Raw genomic sequence first — 27330 nt, 5'->3', positions numbered from 1 at the left:
AAAGGTTTTATTGAACAGAAAGACCATTAATGATACAGAAAAAAGGAACACATAAATGAACATAGTACAATGACATGTTTACATAGGCTTAATGCAACCTCAGAAAAAAAAAAGGAAATAAAAAGAAAAATATCATTCGAGGTAGTCTCAAATTGCATAGGGATGAGGGTACATGAAATAATGTATTGTATGGTTCCAGAATGGATGTGCTATCTAACCATGAAGTAGTGAACAAATCTCTAGAAAGGCAATATGTGTTCATATATCATTGTCATCTTATACCCTGTCCCAATCAGGGGTGAGCCTGTGGGTCAGAGGGTGAAAAGGAGGAAACAGAAAATATAGGAAGAGAAAGGGACAGAGAAGAGCTATAATAGGTATATAGAATAGGAAAGATGGGGGGAAACAGAGAGGAATAGGTGAGGGGAGAGGGGAAGAGGGAAAGGGGGAGGGGTCCGCGGGGTGAAGGGGTGGAAACTCGTTACAGTGAGAGTAACATCGAATCAAATCGGGAGGGGTGGGCATAACTCACCCATGGTGGCCATGTCCGAAGAAATTTATCATGTGTGTCTGATAATACTGCAGTCAGTTTTTCGTTAACCATAATGTCGTTAACGTGGTTTTTAACCGCTTCGAAACTAAGAACTGGGGTTTTCCAAGCTTTTGCGATAGTTAACTTAGTTGCAGTAAATATATGGGATGCCAATTGGCGTTCTGGTCGCAGCAATTCAGTGATTGGTTTCCCCAGAATGGCCTCAAATGGATCCCTCTTTATAGTAGGTTTCAAAGGAGTGCATAAACTCTGACCCACAGTCTGCATACCTTAGGACACTTCCACCAAATGTGTGCCATCGTGCCTTCTTGTGAACACCCACGGAAACATAAAGGGGAATATGATGGGATGAATCTCGCCAGTATGGCTGGGGTATAGTACCATCTGTATAGTACTTTGTATGCATTTTCCAAGAAAAGAACATTCTTAGAGCTTTTAGCAATAGTCATGACCTGCCAATCCTCTGGGTCTAGCCTTTATCCCAGCTCTGCCTCCCACTGGAGATGATATGGTCTTAAAGGTGGTTTTATGGAACCAATAATGGCTGCATAAATTAATGAAATCAGACCTGGGGATGGGGTCGTGATCTGCAAAGACTTTCGAAAGGGGTTAATGTATAAGGAGTAGCTTGAGATTTTATGAGGGATAGGAGAAAATGTCTTATTTGTGTGTATCTAAAATGTTCCCTGAGAGGGATGTCGTGGGAAGAGCGTAAAGCTGCGAATGTTGTAATCCTAGTTGGGGAAAACATGGAGTGAACATCCACAAAGCTGTTTTCAGTCCACCATCGGAATTGCTGTGGGTTATCATGTCCGGGTGGGAACAATGGACAGTGAAGAAGAGAAAGTAGAGGAAGATGTGGAGAGATTAGACCTGCAGAGTATTTGACTGAGTCCCATAACCTTATTGAGTGGGCCAAGCATGGACCTATGTTGTTTGGGCGGTGTGTGCCTGAGGAAGCCATGGGAGGGAGGTTAAGGGTATCGGGTGTGAGTCCACCATGTCAATCGTGGCCCATAACGGCATCTGATGTTTCCCATGAAGATGGGATAATAGTGCTATGGCTGCTGCTGTGTAATACGCCTGTAGATTGGGCACTGATAGACCACCGTTAATCTTACGAGCAAAAAGTTTTTGTTTTCTTAATAAAAGTGGGCTACTGGGCCCTTAATTAGAGTTCCTGATTGCCATAGACTCACTGTACAAACACATCTACCATGGGAATTAACATCCGCCATATCGCTATGCATATACATTTTTTTTTTTGTGGAAATTGGTTGCAAATGGTAGAGCTTTAGGGATGCAGCCACTCACCAACTCTTCTTTTAAAGGCTTTGCTTGCCCACATTTTTTCTCCACATTAATCACAGTATTCATTTTTTTACAGCCAAACCATAATTTACAAAGTTTAAAATGCTCTGAATTTAAAGCGAGGTACTATAGTTATCTGACACAGTTATTGTTTAATATAATCATTGACAGAGGTAGTCTTTTTCTTCTGGATTCTTGTTTGTCTTTAGGATTTAGGACCAGGAACCCCCAATATCATCTGTGAAAATGTGCAGAGTTTGGTATCATCCATTCCGGGTCCGGGATCGTTTCTTAGATATTTGTATTCTTCACAGTAGCGTATGTAACAGTCAGATCCTCCTGGAAAAGATTAAAACAGGTAATCTTAGTATTAGAATAGTATCTACTCTATCTATCTATCTATCTATCTATAAATATATCTCTACAACGACTGCGGCGATCTACAAAACTTCTGGCCCCTCCCCACCGCTGCCTTCTAAGAGACACACAGGTCCCAGAAGACAGCGGGACCATTCAGAAGGCGCAGCGTGATTCATGCATGCGCAGTAGGAATCAGGCTTCACTTCCTGTTTCCCTTAGTGAAGATGCCGGTGCCTGCACCCGGAGCCAATGGATAGATCGGCTTGGGGTGCCGACATCGTGGGATCCCTGAACAGACAAGTGTCCTTATATTAAAAGTCAGCAGCTACAGTATTTGAAGCTGCTGACTTTATAGTTTTATTTTTTTTACAGGCAGGAACTTGTCTTTAAGGCTTGGTTTGCATCTATGCATGTTGCTTTTGAGCATTTTTGCAGTGCTTTTTGCTTTGCTTGCCGCAATTTTTTAACTGCGTTTTCACCACGATTTTCCCACGATTTGCATTTTGCATTTTTTATACATTGTATATAGCTGGTTACTAAGGAGGAGGCCAGGAAGCCGTCCTTAACAACCAATGAGTTATCAGCTGTCAGCGGGAATCCCCACTGACAGCTGAATGTAAAAAAAAAAAGAATTGCTGGCTAAAAAAAAAAAATAGCAAAAAAAAAACAGCGTGGGGCCCCCTCCCCCAGGTCCATACCAGGCCCTTGGGTCTAGTATGGATTCGGAGGGGACCTCCCACACCAAAATGTAAAAAAAAAGGCTTGAGTCCCCCCCCCCCCAAAATCAATACTAGACCCTTATCCGAGAGTGCCTTCTGGCAGGACAGGAAGGGGAGGGACAAGCGAGTGCACCCCCTCCTGAACCATTCCAGACTGCATACCCTCAACAAGGGGGGTGGGGTGGGTGCTCTGTGCCCTCAACCCCAAAAGCACCTTGCCCCCATGTTCATGGGGACAAGGGCCTCTTCCCAACAACCCTGGCCGGTGGTTGTCAGGGTCTGTGGATAGGGCCTTATCAGAATCCAGAAGCCCTCTATAACAAGGGGGCCCCCAGATCCCGGCCTCCTCCAATGTGAATGAGTAGCATCCCCCCATGTTGAGGCCATGCAGTCTGGTATGGTTGGGGGGGCACTTGCTCATTCCTTTCCTGACCTGCCAGGCTGCATGCTCGGATAAGGGTCTGGTATGGATTTTGGGCGGAGCCGAGCCTAGCCGAGTGCACAGTACACTCGACTATGTGTATTTCGTCGGCACTCACTCTTCTCGCCCTCACAGTGAGCGGGGATTGGCAGGATCGGCGTAGGACACTGATTTTAAGGGGAAAAAAGTGCGTGTTATATGCCGATAAATACGGTAGTTACCGTATATACTCGAGTATAAGCCAACCTGAATATAAAACGGCACCTAATTTTACAACAAAAAACTGGGAAAACGTATTGACTCGAGTATAAGCCTAGGGAGTCCATTTGCATGCCTCACTGTGCCTCACTGTTTCCATGCCTCACTGTGTCCAATCTCCTTACCTGATCTCATGGTGCTGTGACATATTCAGTCTAGTCGGCGGCCATGCAGTGTAACAAAGAGCCGCCTCCTCCTCGTCCTCGTCCGTGATGGAACACTGACTCGGTTTCCCAGCAGTGAGTCAGTGTTCTGTCTATCACGGACGAGGAGGAGGCGGGGCTTTGTAACATGGCCGTCGACTAGACTGACATCACAGCGCCGGGAGATCAGGCGAACAAAGCTGAAAATGTACACAGATTCGAGTATAAGCCGAGGGGGGCATTCCAGCACAAAAAAATGTGCTGAAAAACTTGGCTTATACTTGAGTATATATGGTAACTTAAGAAGGTAAAAAGGCAGCCATCATATCTAAGGATTGGAACATTTAAATATATGGAATTTTGGTCCTTGGGCTTAACTATCCTTTAAGTGTGAAGTGAGCTAAAATAAAGTCATGTCAACTGCAAACATTCAGTCCTTTAAATCAAAATAAAATTAGTTTTAATTCATCTAATTCAATTCTAATTAAAGTTTTATGTTTTCAATAAAAATATGTTCAGTTTATCGAACACTTTGGAAAAATCTGTTTTAAAATTGAGCTGCTTTAGGTGTTTAAAATAACTCAGCTATAGGTTATCCCATCATTCTACAAAAAGAAAAATGTTGGATACTTACATGTTTAATTCTATTACCTATAAAGAGAATAAGAAAACAATGAGCATTAATTATTATATTAAAGGAAAACATAACACTTTGTATATAATATATTCTTCTATAGTCAAAGATGGTGTGTTTAGAGCAGTGTCTCTCAACCTTTTTGGGACCAGGACAATTCTATGCTCCAGCAGTAAAAAAATACATAAATAAAGGTTATATTTACAATAAATGTATGGGAATAGGAATTTTTTTTATTGAAATGCTGGAAGGCTCTGGATGGGGCTGGGTGTCAATATGGAGGGAGTGAATGCACAGCCAATACAGTTGGGCCGAGTGACGTCACTCACCAACATTAGGTGGCATGCCGTCCTCGGTTGGGATGTGTATATATAGCAGAGACTTTTTAGGGGGACTTTTCTACTGACAGAGGCTGTGGGCAACCCTTGTAGGAGATGTCAGGGCGGTATGTTTAAATTAGACACCATTAAGGGGAACTGCACAATTGGATATTCAACCAATGCTGGTAATTTCTATTTTACCAGTCAAGAATCTTTTTCTCTTTGTATATAGATCTAAACAATTTGGGGGCTCTGACAACTTGAGTTGGATGGACCCAATCAATTAAAGCTGATTTCTATTAAAAGTATGCACTCTATGGATGGCTGACTACATGCACCACTTGAAGGGTAATGAAGCCCATTTTATTATTATTCAAGGTGAGCCCTATATTACTCAACTCCATTATATGTATGTGCCATATAGTCAAAGCTGTGGTATTCGCGGTATTCGCAACCTATGGCTGTGAAAGTTGGACCATAAGAAAGTCTGAACGCTGAAGAATTGATGCTTTTGAACTATGGTGTTGGGGAAGACTCTTAAAAGTCCCTTGGATGGCAAGGAGATCAAACCAGTCAATCCTAAAGGAGTTCAACCCTGAATATCCACTGGAAGTAAAGATCCTCTAGCTGAAACAAGTATTTTGGCCACCTAATGCGAAGAGAGGACTCATTGGAAAAGACCCTGATACTGAGAAACATTTAAGGAAAAAGGAGAAGAGGGTGACAGAAAACAAGATGGATAGATAGCATAGCACCATTGCAACAATTAACATGAAGTTAAGCAAGCTCCGGGAGGCAGTGGAGGACAGAAAAGCCTGTAGCACTATGGTCCATGAGGTCACGAAGAGTCGGACATGACTAAATGGCAACAACAACATATTTCCCTTATAGGTTTGCTCCTTGGGGAATGTCCATCTATATGCACCAAGAACCAGTATGCTTAGATAAATATATTTTCACTTATACCATCATATATTCCTGAGCATGATGACAGGTCTTAGGGTTTCTCATATATTACGTGAGTAAACAATATTACTCTTAAACAGACCTAGTTCCTAACTTTTTTGGAAATCATTTATAACTTTAGTTGGTATGTTTTATCCTTATATCAATATATATCCAACAATATACATGTCTCCACATTTGCCTCAGTGCCCGATATTGGTGTCATCACATGCCACCCCTGGTATCTAGGTCTTTTCCCTACGTGGAATTTTTGTAAGTTTGTCATACCTTTTGGTTGTGATACTTATAATTACAGGACGATTTATGTATTTGTGTATTCTTATTGTACATTTTTCTTGTTCATCTAGAAAGTATTTTCCATCTCCTGAAGAAGGGATCACTCGTAAAATATGTAGAGCAGAACACTACCAGGCTGTTTTGTCCCACGCCACTGACTTGGGTCCCACTATAGTTCAAGCATCTTCATTGTCCTCAATGTGGTCCTCTTTAGAAAACCTGTATGACCCACAGTTACCACCAACTACTCAAATTAATACATTTTTATTGGATGATTTCTAATAATGTTTTAAGATGTAACTTGATAACATTTGTTAATTTTTATAAATTGGTGCCTACAAAGTCCACGTTTTCCTTTTGGTTATTGTTGGTTCTCAAATATATTTAGGTATGCGGCACAGTAGACTTTTATGTGCATCCCCAATGTCACTTGGGGAGTAATATACGATTTATTATTTACAGTATTTATGTTTGAAGGAAGTTGTGGAGCACTGTGGGAAAGTGTTGAAGGTTGTGGGGAATATGGAGGGCTGGAGTCTCTGCACCAAGCTGGGGGAGGGACATTGTGGGGGGCTGGGATAGACTGTGGAGGCTTAGAGCTCCCAGGGGGCCCGGTGGCACTGTGGGCCACTATGGGAGGGGAGGGGACACTATAGGAGGGTATGGGCCACTATGGGAGGGTAGGGAGCACTATGGGAGCTGGGAGGTACTATGGGAGTTTAAGGGATTTGCAACTAGCCCGGGAGAAGGAAGGCCACGGCCTGGAAATGGGCCAGGGCCCGGTGGTTGAAAGCCACTGAATTAGAAGACTAAAACTGAATTTTGATAATCATAGTCATTTGATTCAACATTTGATTAAACATTTGAGCTACTACAAGTAAAGTCTGTTTAATTATATTCATCAGCATACAATAAGCTTATGATGATGACAACAAGTCCTGCATGAGGTAGAAGTTATACATTTCCATAAGTCAGTAACAAATGGAGGATTTAACTCATTTTGAATGCCCCCTATTTTCTGTCGAAATATAATTTTGATATTTACATTGATAGGTTTTGACAAACACAGCACTGTCACAAAATTTGACAACTAACCTTTGGGAAGATGACTTATATCGAGGTAGGTGTAGCAGACATCTTGTGGATCGGGGTCCGTGTTATTTTCTGGAGGTTTATTTGTGATTTCTTAATAAAAAAATAAAAGAAATAAAAATGGCATAAATGTAATTCCTACTTGATTACATACCCATACAAATATGAAATACAAACTTTTGTCTCAGGACTGTCTAGATGTTTTTGAGAAAACCAAACTGTCTGATTTCCATGGTTGTAAACCATTTTTACACTTATCTCGGATTTGCACTGACTTGGGTATCTTTTTCATATTTACTCTTTACATTTGTGGAAAATGGGTTAAAAAAAGAAAACACACTTAGATTGAAGTTTTTCTTACTATTGCTTATTGAAAATATCTGTTTTATAGACGAAAAAACGTTTTAGTAGCTGAAAGTTTTTTTTTTAGTTGATGAAAGTTTTAATAATAAAAAAAAAAGAAATAAAAAATGATTTATATATATATATATATATATATATATATATATATATATATATATATACACTACCAATGGTAAAGAGCACATCCCCACCCCCAAGGAGCCCTCAAATTAGCAACCACTTTTAAAGACAGGCATTTCATCAATCAATATCGTTTCACAAGGGAAAGCTTAATATTCTTAATAGTAGGATTGGTGCCGTTTCTTCTCCCCTTGTTTGGGGCACTGGGGGTTCCCCCATTCAGTGGGATATCCTGATCCATCGAACCCCTAGTGTTTTGGCTCGCTTGGTGGTGATCTGTCACATGAAGTGAGACCGCCTGTTTGGATCCTGAATCTCAATCTATTTTTGTAAGTTAATATGTTCAATATATGTAATATGTAATCAAAATGTTATGAAAATAACGAATATGTTCTATGAATATCTATTATGTGGGCATATCTTCTTTCTTTTGTAGTAACTCATTGCTACCGCACCCCTCAAGCCCTTGAAGAAGCCGACAAAGGCGAAACGCGTCAGAGTGAGCCACTCCCCCTTGTGTGATATAATATTGCTATATGATAATACTTACAGTCTCGTATCTTACATAAGGAGGGGTCTCTACTTTCGGGGTGCCTTGAGTTTTTGGGCTTTGATATGTCATTTACTGTGTTTTTATCTCTGACAAGGGGTACATTTATACCAGTGATTTTCAACCAGGGTTCAGTGGAACCCTAGGGTTCCTCCAGAGGTTGCTAGAGGTTCCTTCAGAATTAGGCAATTTCTGCCTCTCAGATAAGTTCCCACTGACACCATTGATCTTTTTAGCTATCTGTAAGGAGGTAATTCTTCCCAATGACCACATGTGTAAGGACCATTCCTCTCACTGACAATCACACTAATGTATCATGAGTTGTAGATTCCTAATTTTTAGCAGGGTTTCCTCAAGACCGGAGAGCTATTTCAAGGGTTCCTCTGTGTTGAAAAGGTTGAGAAAGGCTGATTTATACCCCCGTTGTCATAAATTTTAATTGTTGTATACAATAATGTTTTCCTTTTAACCTAATGAACGTTGTCTAATAATTAAACTAAGGGGTTCCAACACCTTTAAAGTCCTAGCAGTTCTACATTTTTTTCTATTTCCTTTTTGTGGGATGTGGTGTTGATGTGGTTGGCCAAGACCAAATATGTTTTTCTATTTCACAAGGGAAAGGGTAGTATCCAAAATGAAATGAGCCATGCCAATCAGTTGCCTTCTTTAATTATGATAATCCTTCTGTACTGATGACAAAAGCCATGGGATTGGTTGCTTGGATTAGTGCATGCTAAACATAATAATTGTTTTTTTCATGACCTTAGTATACAAACTTATTTGTTCTGCCTAAGCTAAATTTTATTGTGTTCGCAAACGAGACTTTTTAAAATAATTTCATAGTTCATATTCTTAAGTGCGGTAAACTCATGGTAACCATTTATAAGTAACTGTGCAAATATAACCAGCCAAATGTGCCTTTTTCAACAAAGAGGTCTTGGTATTTAGTATATTATACTTAAAAATTACAACTAAAGAACCTTTTTTTTTGTAATAAATCCACTTGTATAAATACAATGGAGTCTGAACCTGTAGTTCACTCATTAAAAACATCTACTGTAATAGGCAAATCAATGTTTCTTTAAGTTCATTGGCCTTTGCATGTTTAGAAGGGATGGGCGAACGGTTCCTGCCAAGCATAAGTTCGGCCCGAACATCGCCCGTTTGGGTGTTTGTTGAACACATTTTCTGTGTGCTCGGCGGGATGTTCGCCCACCAAGCGCACAGTCAATAGGTTGTTAAGAAGCCTCATCCTTAACAACGGACAAGTCATCAGCTGTCAGCGGGCTTCAATACTGACAGCTGACTGAAATAAAAAACATGGTCGAATTTGCCGGCAATAGAAAAAAAAAAATAACAGCCCTTTGAGTCTGGCATGGATTTTGAGGGAACCCCCATGCCAAAATTTAAAAACAAAATGGTCAGGAGTCCCCCCTTAAATCAACACCAGACCCTTATCCGAGCATGCAGCCTGCCAGGCCAGGAAAGGGGGTGGGAGCAAGCTCCCCCCTCCTGAACCATCACAGGCCACATGCCCTCAGCATGGGGGGGTGCTTTGGGGCAGGGGGGGGCTCTGCCCTCCTGCTCCAAAGCACATTGTCCCCATGGTGATGGGGACAAGGGCCCTTTCCCTGCAACACTGGGTGGTGGTTGTGGGAGTTTGTGTTGGAAGAGGGCTTATCAGAATCTGAGGCCCCCAGTTCCCAGCCGCCTCCTATATGAACGAGTAGGGGGGTACATTGTCCCCCCTACTCATTCATCAAGAAAAAGTATGAAAAATAAATAAAAACAAGTTTTTGACAATCCTTTTATTAAAAAAAAAATAATAAAAAACCAGTGCCCCCCATGTAGATCCTTCGTCAATGCCGCCACTCGCCGCACCACTGGACCAGAAGAAAAAAAAATTCTGCCCCTCAATGAAGGCTAACCGCCGAATGCTTGCCCCTCTATCTGACAGTTCTTAAATAGGTAAGGGGCGGGACCACATGGTGACATCACCTCGTGGCCCTGCCCCCTTGTGACATCACTGACCAGTGCATGCTGAGTTGGTGATGTCTCAAGGGGGTGGGGCCACCAGGTGACATCACCAGGTGGCCCCGTCCCTTACCTATTTAAGAACTGTCAGATGAAGGAGCAGCAGTCGGCGGGTAGTCTTGATCACGGGAGAAGCATTTTTTTCTTTTTTTGGGCCTGACGGGGTGGTGGGTGTCATGATTGAAGGTGCATCTACATCAGGGGACATTGTCAAAAACGTTTTCCCTGTTCAGGAGTTCTGGTGTGAACTGAACCGGGGGGTATTCGGCCTATCGCTAATGTTCAGAATGGCACTATGACTGAATTCTAATTACCTGTTGTAGATGTTGCTTGGTGCAGCTCTGGATGTGAAAAACATTTTCTTTTTTTACATTTCCAGATAAGAACAGCAGAGATGACAATGACCACAAGACTCCCGATTACAGCTGCAGCGATTACTTCCAATTTTACAGGTAATTTTTTTTCTGTAAGAAACATATAAAAGGAATAATAAATGTGGTTGGAGAAAAAAGATGAAAGAACGCACAAAATAAATGAAACATAAAGTGATACTAAACACACATTCTTTATATTACATTATATTCTATTTTTTGTATGTGGATGATGGCACTGTAATTGATTTAATTAAAAGAAAACTTTTTCCCAATCAATATCCAGCTGTCACATGACCCAGCTCTCTCCCAGCCTGTCTGCAGGAAAACATAAGCAGGAGGAGCTTCTAGTCCTCTGCTGCTGGTCACATGCTCAAAATAAAAAAGCAGCCTTTGGGATATAGAGTATAAATACATAATTAATATCAATAAACTGTTTTAAATCATCATGCAAATATATATTTGAAATCAAATATTTATTTTTTGGCAATACCGTGGTGCGGGCAGATTTCTGCCAGTCGCAGGCTGCGTCACGCCCCTCCAGCCTGGGTCTTAGAATAAGAGGGAGGTGAAGCCTTCATCAATCTACATGTAATATCCCATCCCCATTGTGTTTACTTGGTTAGTGGGTATGGAGGAGGAGGGAGGGAGTGGCCTGTCATTTACCACTGTGTATACACCCACATTTGTGACTCTATAGTCACATGGGCTGTTCAGATGTGATAGGGGGGAAATGCTCAGAATAGAAACTCACTGAAAACTGAGCATGTGCAGAGCTGCCAACACTGCTTTGTAATTCCCCAACTGCACCGGGGACATGGACAGAAGAAGGAGATAGAGGGCAACAGGATTAATTTTTGCAGAATACCAAAAACGAATCTCATAGAGACTGAGTGAGCATGATAAAGGGCTGTGATGTGATTGGCCCTTTGCCCTGTTCTGTGATCAGCTGAGCCCAAAGGACTCGACCATCACAAAGCGTGCCGCAGGTGGAGTGTGAGCAGCGTGATCATGGGTGGACATCTATTGACACCCTCCCGGCACCGGAAGCCTATGCTGTAGCCATTTTTTGGCTATAGCGTGGGCAGAAAGTGGTTAAGGGTCTTTCTTTGTTGGGGGGCGGTTACAGTTAGGGAAAAATGGACTTTAGGTGGCTCTTAATAGTTACGGAAGTGTTCTTACCTTTTTTTTAAATAAACTTTCATTTTTTAAGAAAAAGCTTGGAAGAAATAGATATGTGCACAGCCAAAAAATTTGTTCATTTTAGTTTTCGTTTCATTAGTTTATTTTTTTTTTTTGTTTTTCGGGTCATTTGTTATGATCGCGATTCGTAAATTCGTTCATTCGTAAATTCGTAAATGCGTTCATTCGTAAATGCATTCGTTCGTACATTCCTAAATTCAAACATTCGTTCATTCGTACATTCGTTCATTCGTACATTCGTTCATTCGTACATTCATACATTTTTACATTTGTTCATTTGTAAGTTCGTATATACGTAAATTCGTAAAATCGTACATTTGTAAATTAGAAAATTCGGAAATTTGTAAATTTGAAGTTTGAAAATCCAAAAACCCGAAAATTCAAAAATCGGAAATAGTAACTAACTATTAAATTATAGGTATTGTAATTTCCTTTCAAATTTGACTGTCAGTGAATGTAACAAATACGAATTTATCCAAAGTTACGAATGATCCAAAACTAATGCTGCATCTAAACAAATGGAACGGAACACATTAATAATAAATAATAATAATAAAACGTTGTTATTATTATTATTGTTATTTATTATTATTAATTCATTACGTTCCATTCCATTTTTTCGGATCATTCATAACTTTGGATACATTTGTATGTGTTACGTTCACTAACAGCCAAATTTTAAAGGAAATTACAATACCTATAATTTAAAAGTTACTAGTAATTACTAATTGTTAAGTTATTATTAGTTAACTATTATTTCAGATTTCCGAATTTTCCAATTTACAAATTCACTAATTTACTAATGTACGAATGTACGAATGTACATTCGTAAATTGCGAATGTACGACTGTACGAATGCCCGAATTTACGAATGTCCAATTTTATTGAATTTACGAATATTCGGAAAAAATTAGTTAAACAAGTTTTAGTTAATTCGGATATTCCCGAATTAACGAATTTGTCGAAATTCGTTAAAAAATGAATTCGGAACGAAACGAATTGCACATGCCTAAAATGTATCTCTTTCTAGGTGCACTTTGAGTTTACCTATAAAGAAGTACAAAGCCAACTGTCAGTGGCATAGCTTTTCTGATCATTTAAATGCAGGGACCTCGTCAGTAGTGACATAGTTATGTTTTGGAAGAAAATACCCGTGGTTTATTTTTTTTTTCAAACTTTCAAAATTAGCAGTCTTTGTGGTGAAATTTGAGGGTAATTTCAATAGAATTTCAGCAAAGTAGGAAGGACCTTGGTTACAAGAAGAGACTGTAACAAATATAATGATTTCTTTATTACGGTCATCATTAAAAAATAAAAAAAAAATAAAACAATTTTAAGCATATTTTTCTATGTAGTCAGGTACTGTAGTTATGTAGGGGCTAAAAGATGAAGCACAGTGCATGGAGGGGGATATGCAATACCCTCAGGAATATGCTGGGTGTGAAGATTTTGTTGACTGCTTTGCTCTTCAAAAGAGTGTCAAGGAATGGATGGTGGTATTGGTGAATATTAAAGCCCAACTGCAGGAAAAAAACTCATTTTTTACTGTACCACCCTCCCACCCCTCTCTTACCCATTAGGAGGCCCGGATTTCCAAAAAGGCACTGTAGGCATGTGCCTACAGGCACCCTTCCTAAGGGGTCACCTGTCTGTATGAGGTTTTTTTTTAACCCTATAGCTGTCAGGTTCATACGTCGTATGGACCTGAAATGGGGGGGGGTTCACACACTATCCGGTGGCTGCTGCCTGTCAGGTGGAAGTATTCGGGTGGCTACGCTGCCACCTGATTGCGTCGGTACCCGAGCGCACCTCCGCCATGTATTCAAGACTCTGCTTGCCCTTTTGTGGCCCGCCACCCACTGGGGCGCACATAAATTTAAGGTTTGACATGTTGGATACCTATTTACTCTGTGCAAACCCATATTTTATATTTTACCAAAAACATAGGTAGTTTATTGCGTTAGTTTGTCCTAAAATTTACTTTACTTAAATTTTGCATTTCCTAGACCTTTTTGGCAAATTATAAAATTTTTTTTAAAAATAGGTCTTTCTGTCTTTTTTTTTTTTTTTTGGGGTGCTTCAGAATTCTCTGCCTATAGGCTCCTGAGATGTAAATCTGGCCCTGGTATCTAGCACTTCCCTGGCAGCACTGGGGCCGTTATTTAACCGCTTGCCGACCCCCGCACACAGATGTACGTTGGCAGAATGGCACAGGCAGGCAAATGGGCGTACCTGTACTCCTTTTTGAATTTGCTACTTATCGGGCACGCGCGCAGGTCCCGGGAACTCGATGTTCACCGGCGGCCCGCGATTGCGGTGAGGAGAGGCAGAACGGAGAGATGCCTATGTAAACAAGACATTTCCCCGTTCTGCCTAGTGACATGACAGAGATCCACTGCTCCCTGTCATCGGGAGCAGTGATCACTGTCATGTCAGAGGTAGCCCCCCCACAGTTAGAATCACTCCCTAGGACACACTTAACCCCTTGATCGCCCCCTAGTGGTTAACCCCTTCCCTGCCAGTGTCAATTACACAGTAATCAGTGCATTTTTATAGCTCTGATCGCTGTATAAATGACAATGGTCCCAAAATAGTGTCAAAAGTGTCTGATGTGTCCGCCATAATGTCGGTCACGATAAAAATCGCAGATTGCCACCATTACTAATACAAAAAATTAATAATAAAAATTGCCATAAATCTATCCCCTATTTTGTAGACTCTATAACTTTTGCGCAAACCAATCAATATACGCTTATTGCGATTTTTTTTTTTTTTTTACCAAAAATATGTAGAAGAATACATATCGACCTAAACTGAGAAAGAAATTTGTTGATTTATATATATTTTTGGGGATATTTATTATAACAAAAAGTTAAAAATATTGCTTTTTTTTTCGCTTGTTTGGGTACAACGTCACACGACTGCGCAATTGTCAGCTAAAGCGACGCAGTGCCGAATCGCAAAAAATGCTCTGGTCAGGAAGGGGGTAAAATCTTCCGGGGCTGAAGTGGTGAAAATCCCAACCACGGCACTACCTGCTTGGATTTTGCATGTCCTCCCTGTGTCTGTGTGGGTTTCCTCCCGAGTACTCCGGTTTCCTCCCACACTCCAAAGACATGCTGGTAGGGTAATTGGCTCTAGTTTGTGTGTATGAATGTGAGTTAGGGACCTTAGATTGTAAGCTCATTGAGGGTAGAGACTGATATGAATGTACATATTAAAGGGCTGCGTAAATTGGTGGTTCTATATAAGTACATAAAATAATATAAATATAATACATATTTATATAATATAAAATAATATACTAATATAGTCTCCCCGATACCTGGTGAAAGCCAATATACTCATCTAGGTACTTCATCCAGGCCCCCAATACTTATGTGCTGATCAGTACTGTGATGGTGCCCAAAGACCACTGGTTCCCTGACATCCCCCAACCCCGCCCCCCCCGTTCTGATGTCATTTTCTTCTCTCTCCTGAGAGGACCCAGCTGGTGGCCATACCTACCATCAGATGAGTCCCTGTCTCACAGACAGAGACATGGACACCAGAAGAAGGACCCCTACAGGAAGTAAATGGAAAAAGAGCTTTTTTTTTGTGGGAGGCCGTCTACCTCCTTATAGAACAACATTTCTAAGGCTACAGTTTAAGTAGGACTATAATTTACCTTTCACAGAGATAAAGGATACATCTGAGTGCTCTTGTACTTTTGAACGATCAATGCGTTGAATTTTTTTAGTACATTTGTACAGTCCAGACTGACTCATCGCTATATTAGGAATATGGAATGTGGAGTCAGATTCTGATGATTTTATCTCCTGATCATCCTTGTAGAATTTTGTGTTTACTGCATTAAAATCTCTTACATGATGACATCTCAGAGTCAGGGGGTCTCCTTCATATATGGCAGATGGAGGTCTCTGCAGGATGACATGAGCTGAAATGTAATAAAATGATACTTTAGGTTGTTCTCTTCACACCCAACAATCTGTAATGATGGAGATGAGATGGATGACTCACTTTCTGTAACATTTAGGAAGACGGGATCACTGATATCACCACCGATGGTCTGGCACTGGTAATCTCCACTGTCCTCCACTACTGAAGATTTAATGATATGAAGTCTCTGTTGAACTCCATGTATTGGTCTCCTATCTTTGTACCAGTGATAGGCCCGGGGCTCCTCTGGTACAGTAGACGGCACATCACATGTTAGAGTCACATTGTCATAGTATATTATATTCCCCCAGTTGGGTGTGAAGGTCACCACAGGTTTGATGGCCCCTCCTATAGAAGAAAAGAGATCACACAGAACACATAGAGAGCACAGTGTGCAGCAAAACACAGAGAGGTGAACACATCTTGTATGAGAAAAATACATTCTCTATAGAAATGGGAATGTTAGTAGTCCTGGGCACAGAGATTTTCCAACACGCTGGTAAATCTCTGTTTGCAACAATGAAAACTACTCCCCATAAAGTTATATTAGAGTCAGTTTTTTTTTGTTTAACAATAACATACATGTCATACTTACCTCCTCTGTGTAATGGCTTTGCATAGAGCAGCCCAGATCCTCCTCTTCTTGGGTCCCCCGCCGGTGCTCCTGGCCCTTCCCTCCACTTGCTACGGGGAGCACCCAAACCGAGCAGCTGCTCTGTGTGTCCATTCAGACACGGAGCTGTGACTTGGCCCCGCCCATCTCTCTCCTCATTGGCTCGCTGACCTTGATTGACAGCAGTGAGGTCAGTGAGCACTGGCGGTGGACCGGTGCCGGCGAGGGACCCGTTCTGCTGTGTCTCAGCCAATCAGGAGGGTGAGTTCCGGACCGCCCAGGCACTCGTACAAAAACTGGATCGAGATGGAACTCAGGTAAGTATTGGGGGGGCTGAGGGGGGCTGCTGCACACAGAAGGCTTTTTTATCTTATTGCATACAATACATTAAGATAAAAAAAACCTTGTGACTTTAGAACCCCTTTAAGACTTTTGCCGCTAAAGCCATTTTTGCATTGTTTGCACACATTGTTAAAAAAATAATTTCATGCCTGACCATTACCTAAAGCCCCCAAAATATGATATATTTTCTGAAAGCAGAGACTCTGTGTTTGTTAAGGTCATGTGACAAAAGTCCAATGTATTATATATTAAAGTGGCTGTAAAGGCAGAAGTTTTTTTTATCTTAATGCATTCTATGCATTAAGATAAAAAGCCTTCTGTATGCAGCAGCCCCCCCTAACACTTATCTGAGCCCTATCTCGATTCAGCGATGTTGCAAGAGAGACTCGGCTGTCTGGGACTCTCCCTCCTCATTGGCTGAGACAGCAGCAAACTGCCCATTGTCTCCTGCTGCTGTCAATCAATAAGGAGAGAAAGGGGGCGGGGCTGGGCCATGGCTCCGTGTCTGAATGGACAGAGGGAGCTACAGTTCGGCTAGGGTGCTTATTGTGGGGGCACTCGACAGGAGGGAGGGGCCAGGAGCGCTGGCAAGGGACCCGAGAAGAGGAGAATCCAGGCTGCCCTGTGCAAAACCAACTGCACAGAGCAGGGAGGCATGACATGTTTGTTATTTTTAACAAAAAACCCCAAAAAAACTAGAGTTTAATATCACTTTAATATACCTACAAAAATACCTACAGTGCTTTAAAAAAGTATTCTTACCCCTTGAGATTTTCCACATTTTGTCATGTTACAACCAAAAATGTATTTTTTGGGATTTTTTTGATAGACCAACACAATGTGGCACATAGTTGTGAAGTGGAAGGAAAATGATAAATGATTTTCAAAATTTTTTACAAATAAATATGTGAAAAGTGTGGCGTGCATTTGTATTCAGCCCCCCTTTTACTCTGATACCCCTAACTAAAAGTGGAACCAATTGCCTTCAGAAGTCACCTTATTAGTAAATAGAGTCCACCTGTGTGTAATTTAATCTCAGTATAAATGCAGCTGTTTTGTGATGCCCTCAGAGGTTTGTTAGAGAACCTTAGTGAACAATAAGCATCATGAACGCCAAAGGAACACACCAGACAGGTCAGGGATAAAGTTGCAGAGAAGTTTAAAGCAGGGTTAGGTTATAAAAAAAATCTCTCAAGCTTTGAACATCTCACAGGGTGCTGTTCAATCCATCATTCGAAAATGGAAGGCGTATGGCACAACTGTAAACCTACCAAGACATAGCCGTCCACCTAAACTGAAAGGCCGGGCGAGGAGAGCATTCATCAGAGAGGAGGCAAGAGGTCCATGGTAACTCTGGAGGAGCTGCAGAGATCCACAGCTCAGGTGGGAGAATCTGTCCACAGGACAACTATTAGTCGCGTTCTCCACAAATCTGGCCTTTATGGAAGAGTGACAAGAAGAAAGCCATTGTTGAAAGAAAGCCATAAAAATTCCCGTTTGCGAGAAGCCATGTGGGGGACACAGCAAACATGTGGAAGAAGGTGCTCTGGTCAGACGAGACCAATATTGAACTTTTTGGCCTAAAAGCAAAACGCGATGTGTGGCGGAAAACTAACACTGCACACCCCCCTGAACACACCATCCCCACCGTGAAACATGGTGGTGGCAGCATCATGTTGTGGGGATGCTTTTCTTCAGCAGGGACAGGGAAGCTGGTCAGAGTTGATGGGAAGATGGATGGAGCCAAATACAGGACAATCTTAGAAGAAAACCTGTTAGAGTCTGCAAAAGACTTAATACTGGGGTGGAGGTTCACCTTCCAGCAGGACAACAACCCTAAACATACAGCCAGAGCTACAATGGAATGGTTTAGATCAAAGCATATTCATGTGTTAGAATGGCCCAGTCAAAGTCCAGACCTAAATCCAATTGAGAATCTGTGGCAAGACTTAAAAACTGCTGTCCACACACGCTCTCCATCCAATCTGACAGAGCTTGAGATATTTTGCAAAGAAGAATGGGCAGAAATGTCCCTCTCTAGATGTGCAAAGCTGGTAGAGACATCCCCAAAAAGACTTGCCGCTGTAATTGCAGTGAAAGGCGGTTCTACAAAGTATTGACTCAGGAGGGCTGAATATAAATGCACTCCACACTTTTCACATATTTGTTTGTAAAAAATGTTGAAAACCATTTATCATTTTCCTTCCACTTCACAATTCTGTGCCACTTTATGTTGGTCTATCACATAAAATCTCAATAAAATACATTTATGTTTTTGGTTGCAACATGAAAAAAATTAAAAATTGCAAGGGGTATGAATACTTTTTCAAGACACTGTATAAAGTACAAAATATTATTATAAATACCAAAAATGAGGTTGCACCTAGTTAATAGATACCCAACATGTCAAACCTTAGATTCTGTACCCCAAATTTTCTATAGGTGACGCTTTAAAAGCCCTTATGGGTCATCGGCTTAGAATCTCACTCCAGCGTGCATGGAGATATGTAATGCATGTAGTGCAATTAACATTTTTGGAAGTAGGCACCCCACCAAGTATGTTTATATTAGTGTGTGGGTATGTTTGTTCATGTGGTGGTGAAGGGGTTACAATTTAGGGGGGGGGGGTGTTTAGGTGCTTAGGTTTTTTTTTGCACTTTCCTTTTAAACTAAACTTTATTTTGTGTCACATGGGGCAAAAAGTCCCTTATGTGATACAAATTTGGCACGGCAGGTTCTCTTTAATGAGACATCAGGAGACTACTAGAGCCCTGATGTCTCACCTGCCCTCTATTGAAGTTAATGAAGTGCAGATTGTGAGAGTTGTAACTTGAAATCAACAGCAGAAACTGGATGTGATGTTTTATATGTTGCTTAAATATTCTTACTAGTTCGGGAATAGCAGCAAAAGGATGGTCACTGATCTTCCTTCCCTCTACCCACTGCTGGTCCTGGGTCTGCCAGGGGGAGCAGTTTGCCAATGCAGACCCTGGCACATTATGGCCAATTCCCACCCACTGCAATGTGGTTCCACTTTAAATGAACACCAACTAAGTCTTTACATAATGAACTGTAAAACCTTTACAGGGTTTTGGAAATGCCTTGGAACTAAACTCTCCTGTCCTTTACAGTCAAGGAAGCTGCCATCTTGTCCTCTGTTTGATCTGCAGATTCCATGGTGCTGGCTGCTTATTATGCAAACAGCTATGATACCAGCCAATTGCTGGATTGACAGTTCAGTTTAGAGCTGACATAAGTAGACTAATAACTGTAATGCCCTGTACACATGATCGGACATTGCGACAAGAAAATCCATGTTTTTTTTTCCGACGGATGTTGGCTCAAACTTGTCTTGCATACACACGGTTACACAAATATTGTCAGAAATTCCGAACGTCAAGAACGAGCCGAGAAAAATAAAGCCAGTGCGGCTCTTCTGCTTGATTCCGAGCATGCGTGGAACATGCGTGTGTGTCGGAATTGTGTACACACGATCGGAATTTCCGACAACGGATTTTGTTGTCAGAAAATTTGAGAACCAGCTCTTAAATTATGTATGACGGAAATTCCGTTGAAAATGTCCGATGGAACCTATACACGGTCGGAATTTCCGCCAACGAGCTCACATCCAACAGTTGTTGTCGGAAAATCCTATCGTGTGTACGGGGCATAAGAGTTATTATTCAAGGCATGGGAAACTGTTAAACTGGTTGGTTTAGTTCTGCTTTAAAGCTGTATGTGATGTCACTAAGCCACCACAGTTTCCTGGAACAGTCTTATTGACAATTTACTTCTGGCAGAGCGTACTTAATACTTTAATTTGATTAATGCAGAAGTTGTAGCCCCAAAATTTGTGTTTATTGGCAGAATATGTGTTTTTTTTTTTCTTCTTGCCATTGACTGGCAATAGAAGCTTTGGCATTAAACACCTACAGACCTAAATGCAAAGGCACAAGCCACAGGAAGGCTTCTAAAAATGAGAGCTAAAGCCCTCAGGTAGGTGCTCTCATTTTTAGAAGCACCAAAAGGCCCAAATACAAAGACCTAAGCCACAGGGATGAAGAAATGTTGTAAGACTACTTATACACCTTCCTGCCCAGACCAATTTTCAGCTTTCAGTGCTGTCGCACTTTGAATGACAATTGCGCGGTCATGCTACACTGTACCCAAACTAATTTGTTATCATTTTGTTCCTATAAATAGAGCTTTCTTTTGGTGGTATTTGATCGCCTCTGCGGTTTTTATTTTCTGCTAAACTAATAAAAAAAGACTGAAAATTTTGAAAACAAAAAGGTTTTTTTGTTTCTGTTACAAAATTTTGTAATTAAGTAAGTTTTCTCCTTCACTGATGGGCACTGATAAGGCGGCACTGATGGGCACTGATGATGGGCACTGATAGGCGGCACTGATGGGCAATGCTAGGTGGCACTAATATGCAGCACTGATGGGTACACATAGGTGGCACTGATAGGTGGCACTGATGGGCACTGATAGGCAGCATGGATGGGCACTGATAGGTGGCACAAATGGGCACTGATAGGTGACACAGATGGGCACTGATAGGCAGCACGGATGGGCACTGATAGGTGGCACGGATGGGCATGGATGGGCACTGATAATGGGCACTGATGTACACTAATAAATGGTACTGATGGATGCCAATCAGTGCCAAACAATAATGCCTGCCAATTAGTGATGCCCATCGTGGGCACTGATTGGCATCCCTGGTGGTCTAGTGTGGCATACCTGGTGGTGACATCCCTGGTGGTCCAGTGTGGGCATCCTCCGGGGGGGGGGGCTGTGCTGATAATCAATCAGCACAGACCCCCCCCGTCAGAGGAGCAGCCAATCGGCTCTCCAGACGTGTGTGAGGAAAAGCCGATCAATGGCTCTTCCTGTTTACACTGTGATCAGCTGTGATTGGACACAGCTGATCACGTGGTAGAGAGCCTCCGTCAGAGACTCTTTACCTAGATCGGTGTTGCGGTGTGTCAGTCTGACACACTGCAACAAAGCTCGCCGTGATGCCCCCCCCCCCCCGGGGGCGCGCTGCGACTTGATATCCTGGCAATGTCATATGACGTCCAGTCAGGATATGGAAAACACTTTCCCCCTGTCATTTTGCTATATGGCAGGCGGCAAGTGGTTAAAAAAAAGGCATGTTTTAATTGTTTTTTTTTTTTTTTATCAATTAACAAAATGGAAAGTAAATGAACAGAAGGGTAATCCCAATCCAATCAATATTTGGTGTGACCAAACTTTGCCTTCAAAATACCATAAATTCTTCAATTCTTCTAGGTAGACTTGCACACAGTTTTTGAAGGAACTCGGCAGGTAGGTTGTTCCAAACATCTTGGAGAACTAAGCACAGATCTTCTGTGGATGTAGGCTGTATCAAATCCTTCTGTCTCTTCATGTCATCCCAGACAGACTCCATGATGTTAAGATCAGGGCTCTATGGGGGCCAAAACATCACTTCCAGGACTCCTTGCTCTTATTTATGCCCCAAACTTGCAAGGAACCTCCATCATGATTCCCTATTACCTGCAGACATTCATTATTTTACCTCTCTCCAGCCCTTCAGAGAACAAACTGCCTCCTGCTGCAGCCAAATATTTCAAATTCTGCATCATCAGTCTAGAGCACCTGCTCCCATATTTATGCTCCCCAGTTCCTGTTTTCTTGCACAGTTGAATTGCTTAGCCTTATTTCTATATCGGAGGCATGGCTTTTTGGCTGCAGTTCTTCCACGAAGACCACTTCTGGACAGACTTCGTACCTGGGTTCTACTGGTTTCTGCCAGTTCTGTGCTGATGGCACTGCTGGACATTTTCCCATGTTAAAGGGAAGTAAGCATGATATGTCTTTCATCTGCTGCATTAAGTTTATAAGTTTACTTGGCAAACCACTGGCTCTATGGTCCTTAAGGTTGCAGAATCAATGGTGTCCTCAATGCTGAGAAATACGGGCAGATACTTATCCATCCTGCCATACCATCAGGGAGGCATGTGATTGGCCCCAAATTTATTCAGCACAGTACGATGGCCCCAAACCTACAGCCAATGTCAATAAGAACCATCTTCAATGCAAGAAGAAGAGCAAGAGGTCCTGGAAGTGATGATTTGGCCCCCACAGAGCCCTGATCTCAATATAATGGAGTCTGTTTGGGATTACATGAAAGGACAGAAGGATTTGAGGCAGCCAACATCCACAGAAGATGTGTGGTTAGTTCTCCAAGATGTTTGTAACAACCTACCTGCCGAGGTCCTGTGTATAAATGTACCTAGAAGGCTAGATGCTGGTTTGAAGGCATAGGGTGGTCACACCAAATATTGATTTGATTTGGATTTCTGTTCTGTTCATTTTAGATTTCATTTTGTTAATTTATAAAAATTTACTATTAACGCTTCTATTTCTGATAGCATTGATTGTTCATTACAGCATTTTTTTTCACACCTGCCTAAAGCTTTTGCACAGTTCTGTTTATACAGTATATATATATATATATATATATATATATATATATATATATATACATATTAACATTGAGATCAACAACACAACCATTGGTCCCTCCACACTCGCCAGGGTGCTGGGTGTATGCCTAGACTCTGACCTCTCCTTCAGCCCCCATATCCAATCACTGGCTACATCTTGCTGCCTTAACCTCCGCAACATTTCCAGAATTTGCCCCTTCCTGACTAAAGACATCACAAAACAACTTATTCACTCCTTGGTTATTTCCCGCCTTGACTACTGCAACTTTCTCCTCACTGGCCTACCCTAACACAGGCTATCCCCCCTACAGTCTATTATGAATGCTGCTGCTAGACTAATACACCTCACTAATCGATCAGTCACTGCTGCCCCTCTCTGCCAATCTCTCCACTGGCTTACCCTACCCCACCCTATAAAATTCAAAATACTAACCACAACATACAAGGCCATCCACAACATTGCCCCCAGCTATATCACCAAACACATCTGCGGATATCGCCTAAATTTTCCTCTCCGCTCCTCCCAAGACCTCCTGCTCTCTAGCTCCCTTGTTACCTTCTTCCATGCTCGCCTTCAGGACTTCTCCAGAGCCTCTCCCATCCTCTGGAACTCCCTGCCCCAGTATGTCTGGTCAGTTCCTACCCTGTCTGCCTTTAGACCATCCCTGAAAACTCACCTATTCAGTGAAGCCTATCCCACCTTCACCTAAGAACTGTACTTGAGTCACCTCCATCAGATCATACCCCGCAGCTATTACCTTTTGTACCACCTCCCCCTCCCATTAGAATGTAAGCTCCGTGAGCAGGGCCCTCCTATTTCTTCTGTATTGAACTGTATTGCAATCACACTGTACCCCCTCTACATTGCAAAGCGTACACTGTTATATAAGTCCTATATAATAATATAAATAATAATAATAATAATAATAATAATGATAATAAAATTTATAAATAAATAATAAAATAATAAGATAATATAAAAAATATAAAGCATTCTTGACCGTAAAAAAAAGAAACTATTTAAGGCTAGCTCTGTGAATTATCAAAAACTGTTTCTCATTCACTTCAAAGCATTTAAAACAAAAATCGTAAAAATTCAATCAAATTTGAAGTTTGAAAGCTTCAGATGAATTTAAAGTGGCTCTAAAGGCAGAATTTTTTTTTACCTTACCGTAATTCCTTTTGTGCATTAATGTAAAAACCTTTCTGCATGTATTCCCTCACACAGCCACTTGTATTTTTACCTAAACCTGATCTTGATCCAGCAATGTGCACGAGAACACAGGTCCTCTCTGCTGTCTCCCACCTCATTGGCCCCCACTACTATCAATAATAGCCTGTGACGAGTAAGTGGGGGCGAGGGTGAGTCCCGCTGTCTGTTCAATAGGAGCAGACAGCGAGGCTCAGGAGCGAGCCTGTACGAGTGTCCCAGTGCAAGAGGCTTGCTATGGGGGCACTTGTTGAGGGGGGGGGCTGGGAGCACTATATATATATATATATATATATATATATATATAGATAGATAGTATATGTTTAGAATTACTTTGCGTTCGACCCAAATTCAAATCTCAACACATACATTCAAATAAATATTTAATCTCAGTTGTGTACAAATATTAGCCAGCCTGCTCTGTTTTTGAATAGTCTTCTACCCCTACATTAAGGCAAAGCTATTAACAAAATTATAATCAGTGAGCCAAATCCCTTCTTTCTCAGTAACTTTTAAGATCTATTCTATTCTATTCCATTTTTTTACAGTATTATTGTGTTTATGGCAAATTATCCAGTATCAGCTCTGTACTCACCAGATTTTCCCACGCTCAAAGCTGAAAAGTCAAAATGCACGTTTTAGAAAAAATGTACAGTACATGTCATCAAAACATATCTAATATATTTCAAACATTCTTTCTTTCATTTTCAGTTATAAATAATATATTTAGTTTTTAACAAAGATGTTCCTAGAATCCCAATTTTCTCAGGTCACCAGAAGAAGATTGGAACTGCCCCTCTCTGTTAGGTGGCAAGTAGACATTGAAAAAGTAAGGCTCTGGTTTGGATAAGTCAAGTAAAGCAACCAGACCTTATGCTGCCACCTAATCATTGTGGGGCATAAGCATCAATTGTCCTTATATTCACTCCATAAGCCGCCTTATACAGTGATGTCCATTTACCCATAAGATCCTTCCATTCATCCATCAAAACCCTCTTTCCAACACACTTCTTTTAAGCCTTACATAGCCTCCAACCAACCAACCCACCACCACCTTTATGAAGCTTATTTCAATCAGAGGTCAGACCCGTCTCATTCCTTCCTATGCAGTTCCAGTCAATCAGCCATCAGACTCTAGTATGTATCCACCAGATCCCCTTTTACTGACCCAGACACCCTCATCCACCTCTCTTATGGAGTGATGAGACCCCCCACCCCTCACAAGCTGTACTAGTTAAGGCATGGAGATGCAATTCTGGGATCTACCTTGAAAGAGGATATAACTTAAAACAATATTTAGTGACATGAGACAAGGGGAATTTGGCAGTAGACCGAGGACACATACCTTGGTACCCAACCCTAGCATTGCCCAACAGTTCTCTCCTTAGAGATGACAATCAGCTGCCTTTATCATTGACTTTAGCAATTAAAAGAGCACTTTTCAGAAAATCACATTTGTGTTGTTGACTTATCTAAATATATAGAAAACCTCCTGTCCTGTGCAAGACCACAAACAAAGCTTACAATCAATTCTTATGAAGCAGCACTAGGCAAGAAATGCTCTGCCTAGATGCCTTCTGTAGCTCCTTGATGTGATCTACAGTCCACCACCACTGAAAGTGGGGTATGCTAAGTAATTGTAACAAAGTAATTCTTATGGAATAAGAAAGCTTGTACAGTGGTCTAATGTCAAGCCTCCAACAGGTTCACAGCAATGAGTTGTTTTGTGTGTTTCTCACGATCTCAAAGGAAAGACACTCAGCTGATACACAGAATAAAATAACAGAATACTCATAATAAAAAAAATAATTAAAACCTTTCAACTTACACAAGAACACGATAGCAAGGAAGATGGACATGGTAGCCGGGACCTTGACGTTGTGACTGTTGCTCGGAGAAGCAGAAGTTATGACCTTCTTCTCACTTCCTCAGTTTTATTTATAGGCATTTCACAAGAGTTAACACCAATGTTGTGAGAAGGTAGAAAAAGGAATAATCTGTGAATGCTAATCAGATCTCAGTTTAGTGTAGGCAATTCTGCTTTATCTGATATGATAGAGTAGACCAGTGTTGCCAACCGTCAGTATTTTTTTTTAAATTTCATCATTCTTTATTAGTTTTTTAAAAAAAGCATGTATTTACACACAGACAGTAATGACTCCAGTTAAACAAGAAAACTTTACAACCAACAAATATAGAGACTTTAAAGGGTAACTCCTACGCCATGCTTTTAAGAGCCCCTTGTCCCCCCCCCCCCCCCCTCTCTAGCAGTAATCTTTAGCAAAAGGATGCATAATCGAGTCACTATGTATTCACCATACCAGCTACTTAGCCTGTCTACCCTTGTACACTTACCCTACCCCACTATACTGCCGGATAGTCTAATACCTCAAACCCTTTTAAGGTTACGTTTAAATCGGAGGGCTATGCCCAACCAGTGCAGCCAGGGTCTCCAGATCTTTGTAAATTTACTGTAGCTACTCCTCCTGGTATAGACTGTCTTTTCTGTCCACACCAGTTTATCCATTGTCCTAAGCCAATCTTCCAGAGTTGGGGGCGAGGTGGAAAGCCAGGATTGTGCTATTAATTTCCTAGCTTGGTAAAGGCACCTCGCTATGGCAATTTCCGTATTGTTACTCCCCTTGTTTTCACCAAGGATGCAAACCCTGACCTCTTGTTTCAGTTTAATCTTAAACCTATTTTCTATAGTCTTAACTATCCCTGACCAATATCTTGCCAATTTTGGGCACCTCCATACCATATGTATGAAATCTCCTGTCTCCAGGCATCTAGGGCATTTGTCGTCCTGTCTATGGTCGAACCTAAATAGTTTCTTAGGGGTGTAATAGACTCTGTGTAACAGGAAGAGATGCGAAGCTTGCTGCGACGGAGAGACGGACACCAGCGGACCAGCCTCCAAAATTATTTTCCACTGGCTATCGGTAATTTCCCCCACATCCTCCTCCCATCTCTCCCTGACACGCAGACACTTTTGAAGGGTCAGCAGTCTTTCAGAGATTTGTCCATATGTCATT

General features: G+C 41.4%; 1 protein-coding gene across 1 annotated transcript; it reads right to left on the bottom strand.

Moving 5' to 3' along the window:
* Window positions 1–4: 4 nt before the first annotated feature.
* Window positions 5–26534, bottom strand: LOC141116941 (low affinity immunoglobulin gamma Fc region receptor III-A-like). Its single transcript, XM_073609456.1, has 8 exons — window positions 26124–26534; window positions 24891–24911; window positions 15715–15981; window positions 15362–15631; window positions 10435–10584; window positions 7057–7146; window positions 4400–4416; window positions 5–2203 (listed from the first exon to the last, which is right to left on the bottom strand). Exons 1-8 carry the CDS (start codon window positions 26152–26154, stop codon window positions 2156–2158), a joined length of 894 nt encoding a protein of 297 aa, XP_073465557.1. The 5' UTR covers window positions 26155–26534; the 3' UTR covers window positions 5–2155.
* Between the last annotated feature and the right edge of the window lie 796 nt (window positions 26535–27330).

This window comes from Aquarana catesbeiana, linkage group LG13 (assembly GCF_042186555.1).
Source record: "Aquarana catesbeiana isolate 2022-GZ linkage group LG13, ASM4218655v1, whole genome shotgun sequence".
Classification (NCBI taxonomy): domain Eukaryota; kingdom Metazoa; phylum Chordata; class Amphibia; order Anura; family Ranidae; genus Aquarana; species Aquarana catesbeiana.
The sequence above is the reverse complement of the archived record's forward strand: the minus strand, read 5'-3'. Positions and strand labels throughout refer to the sequence as shown.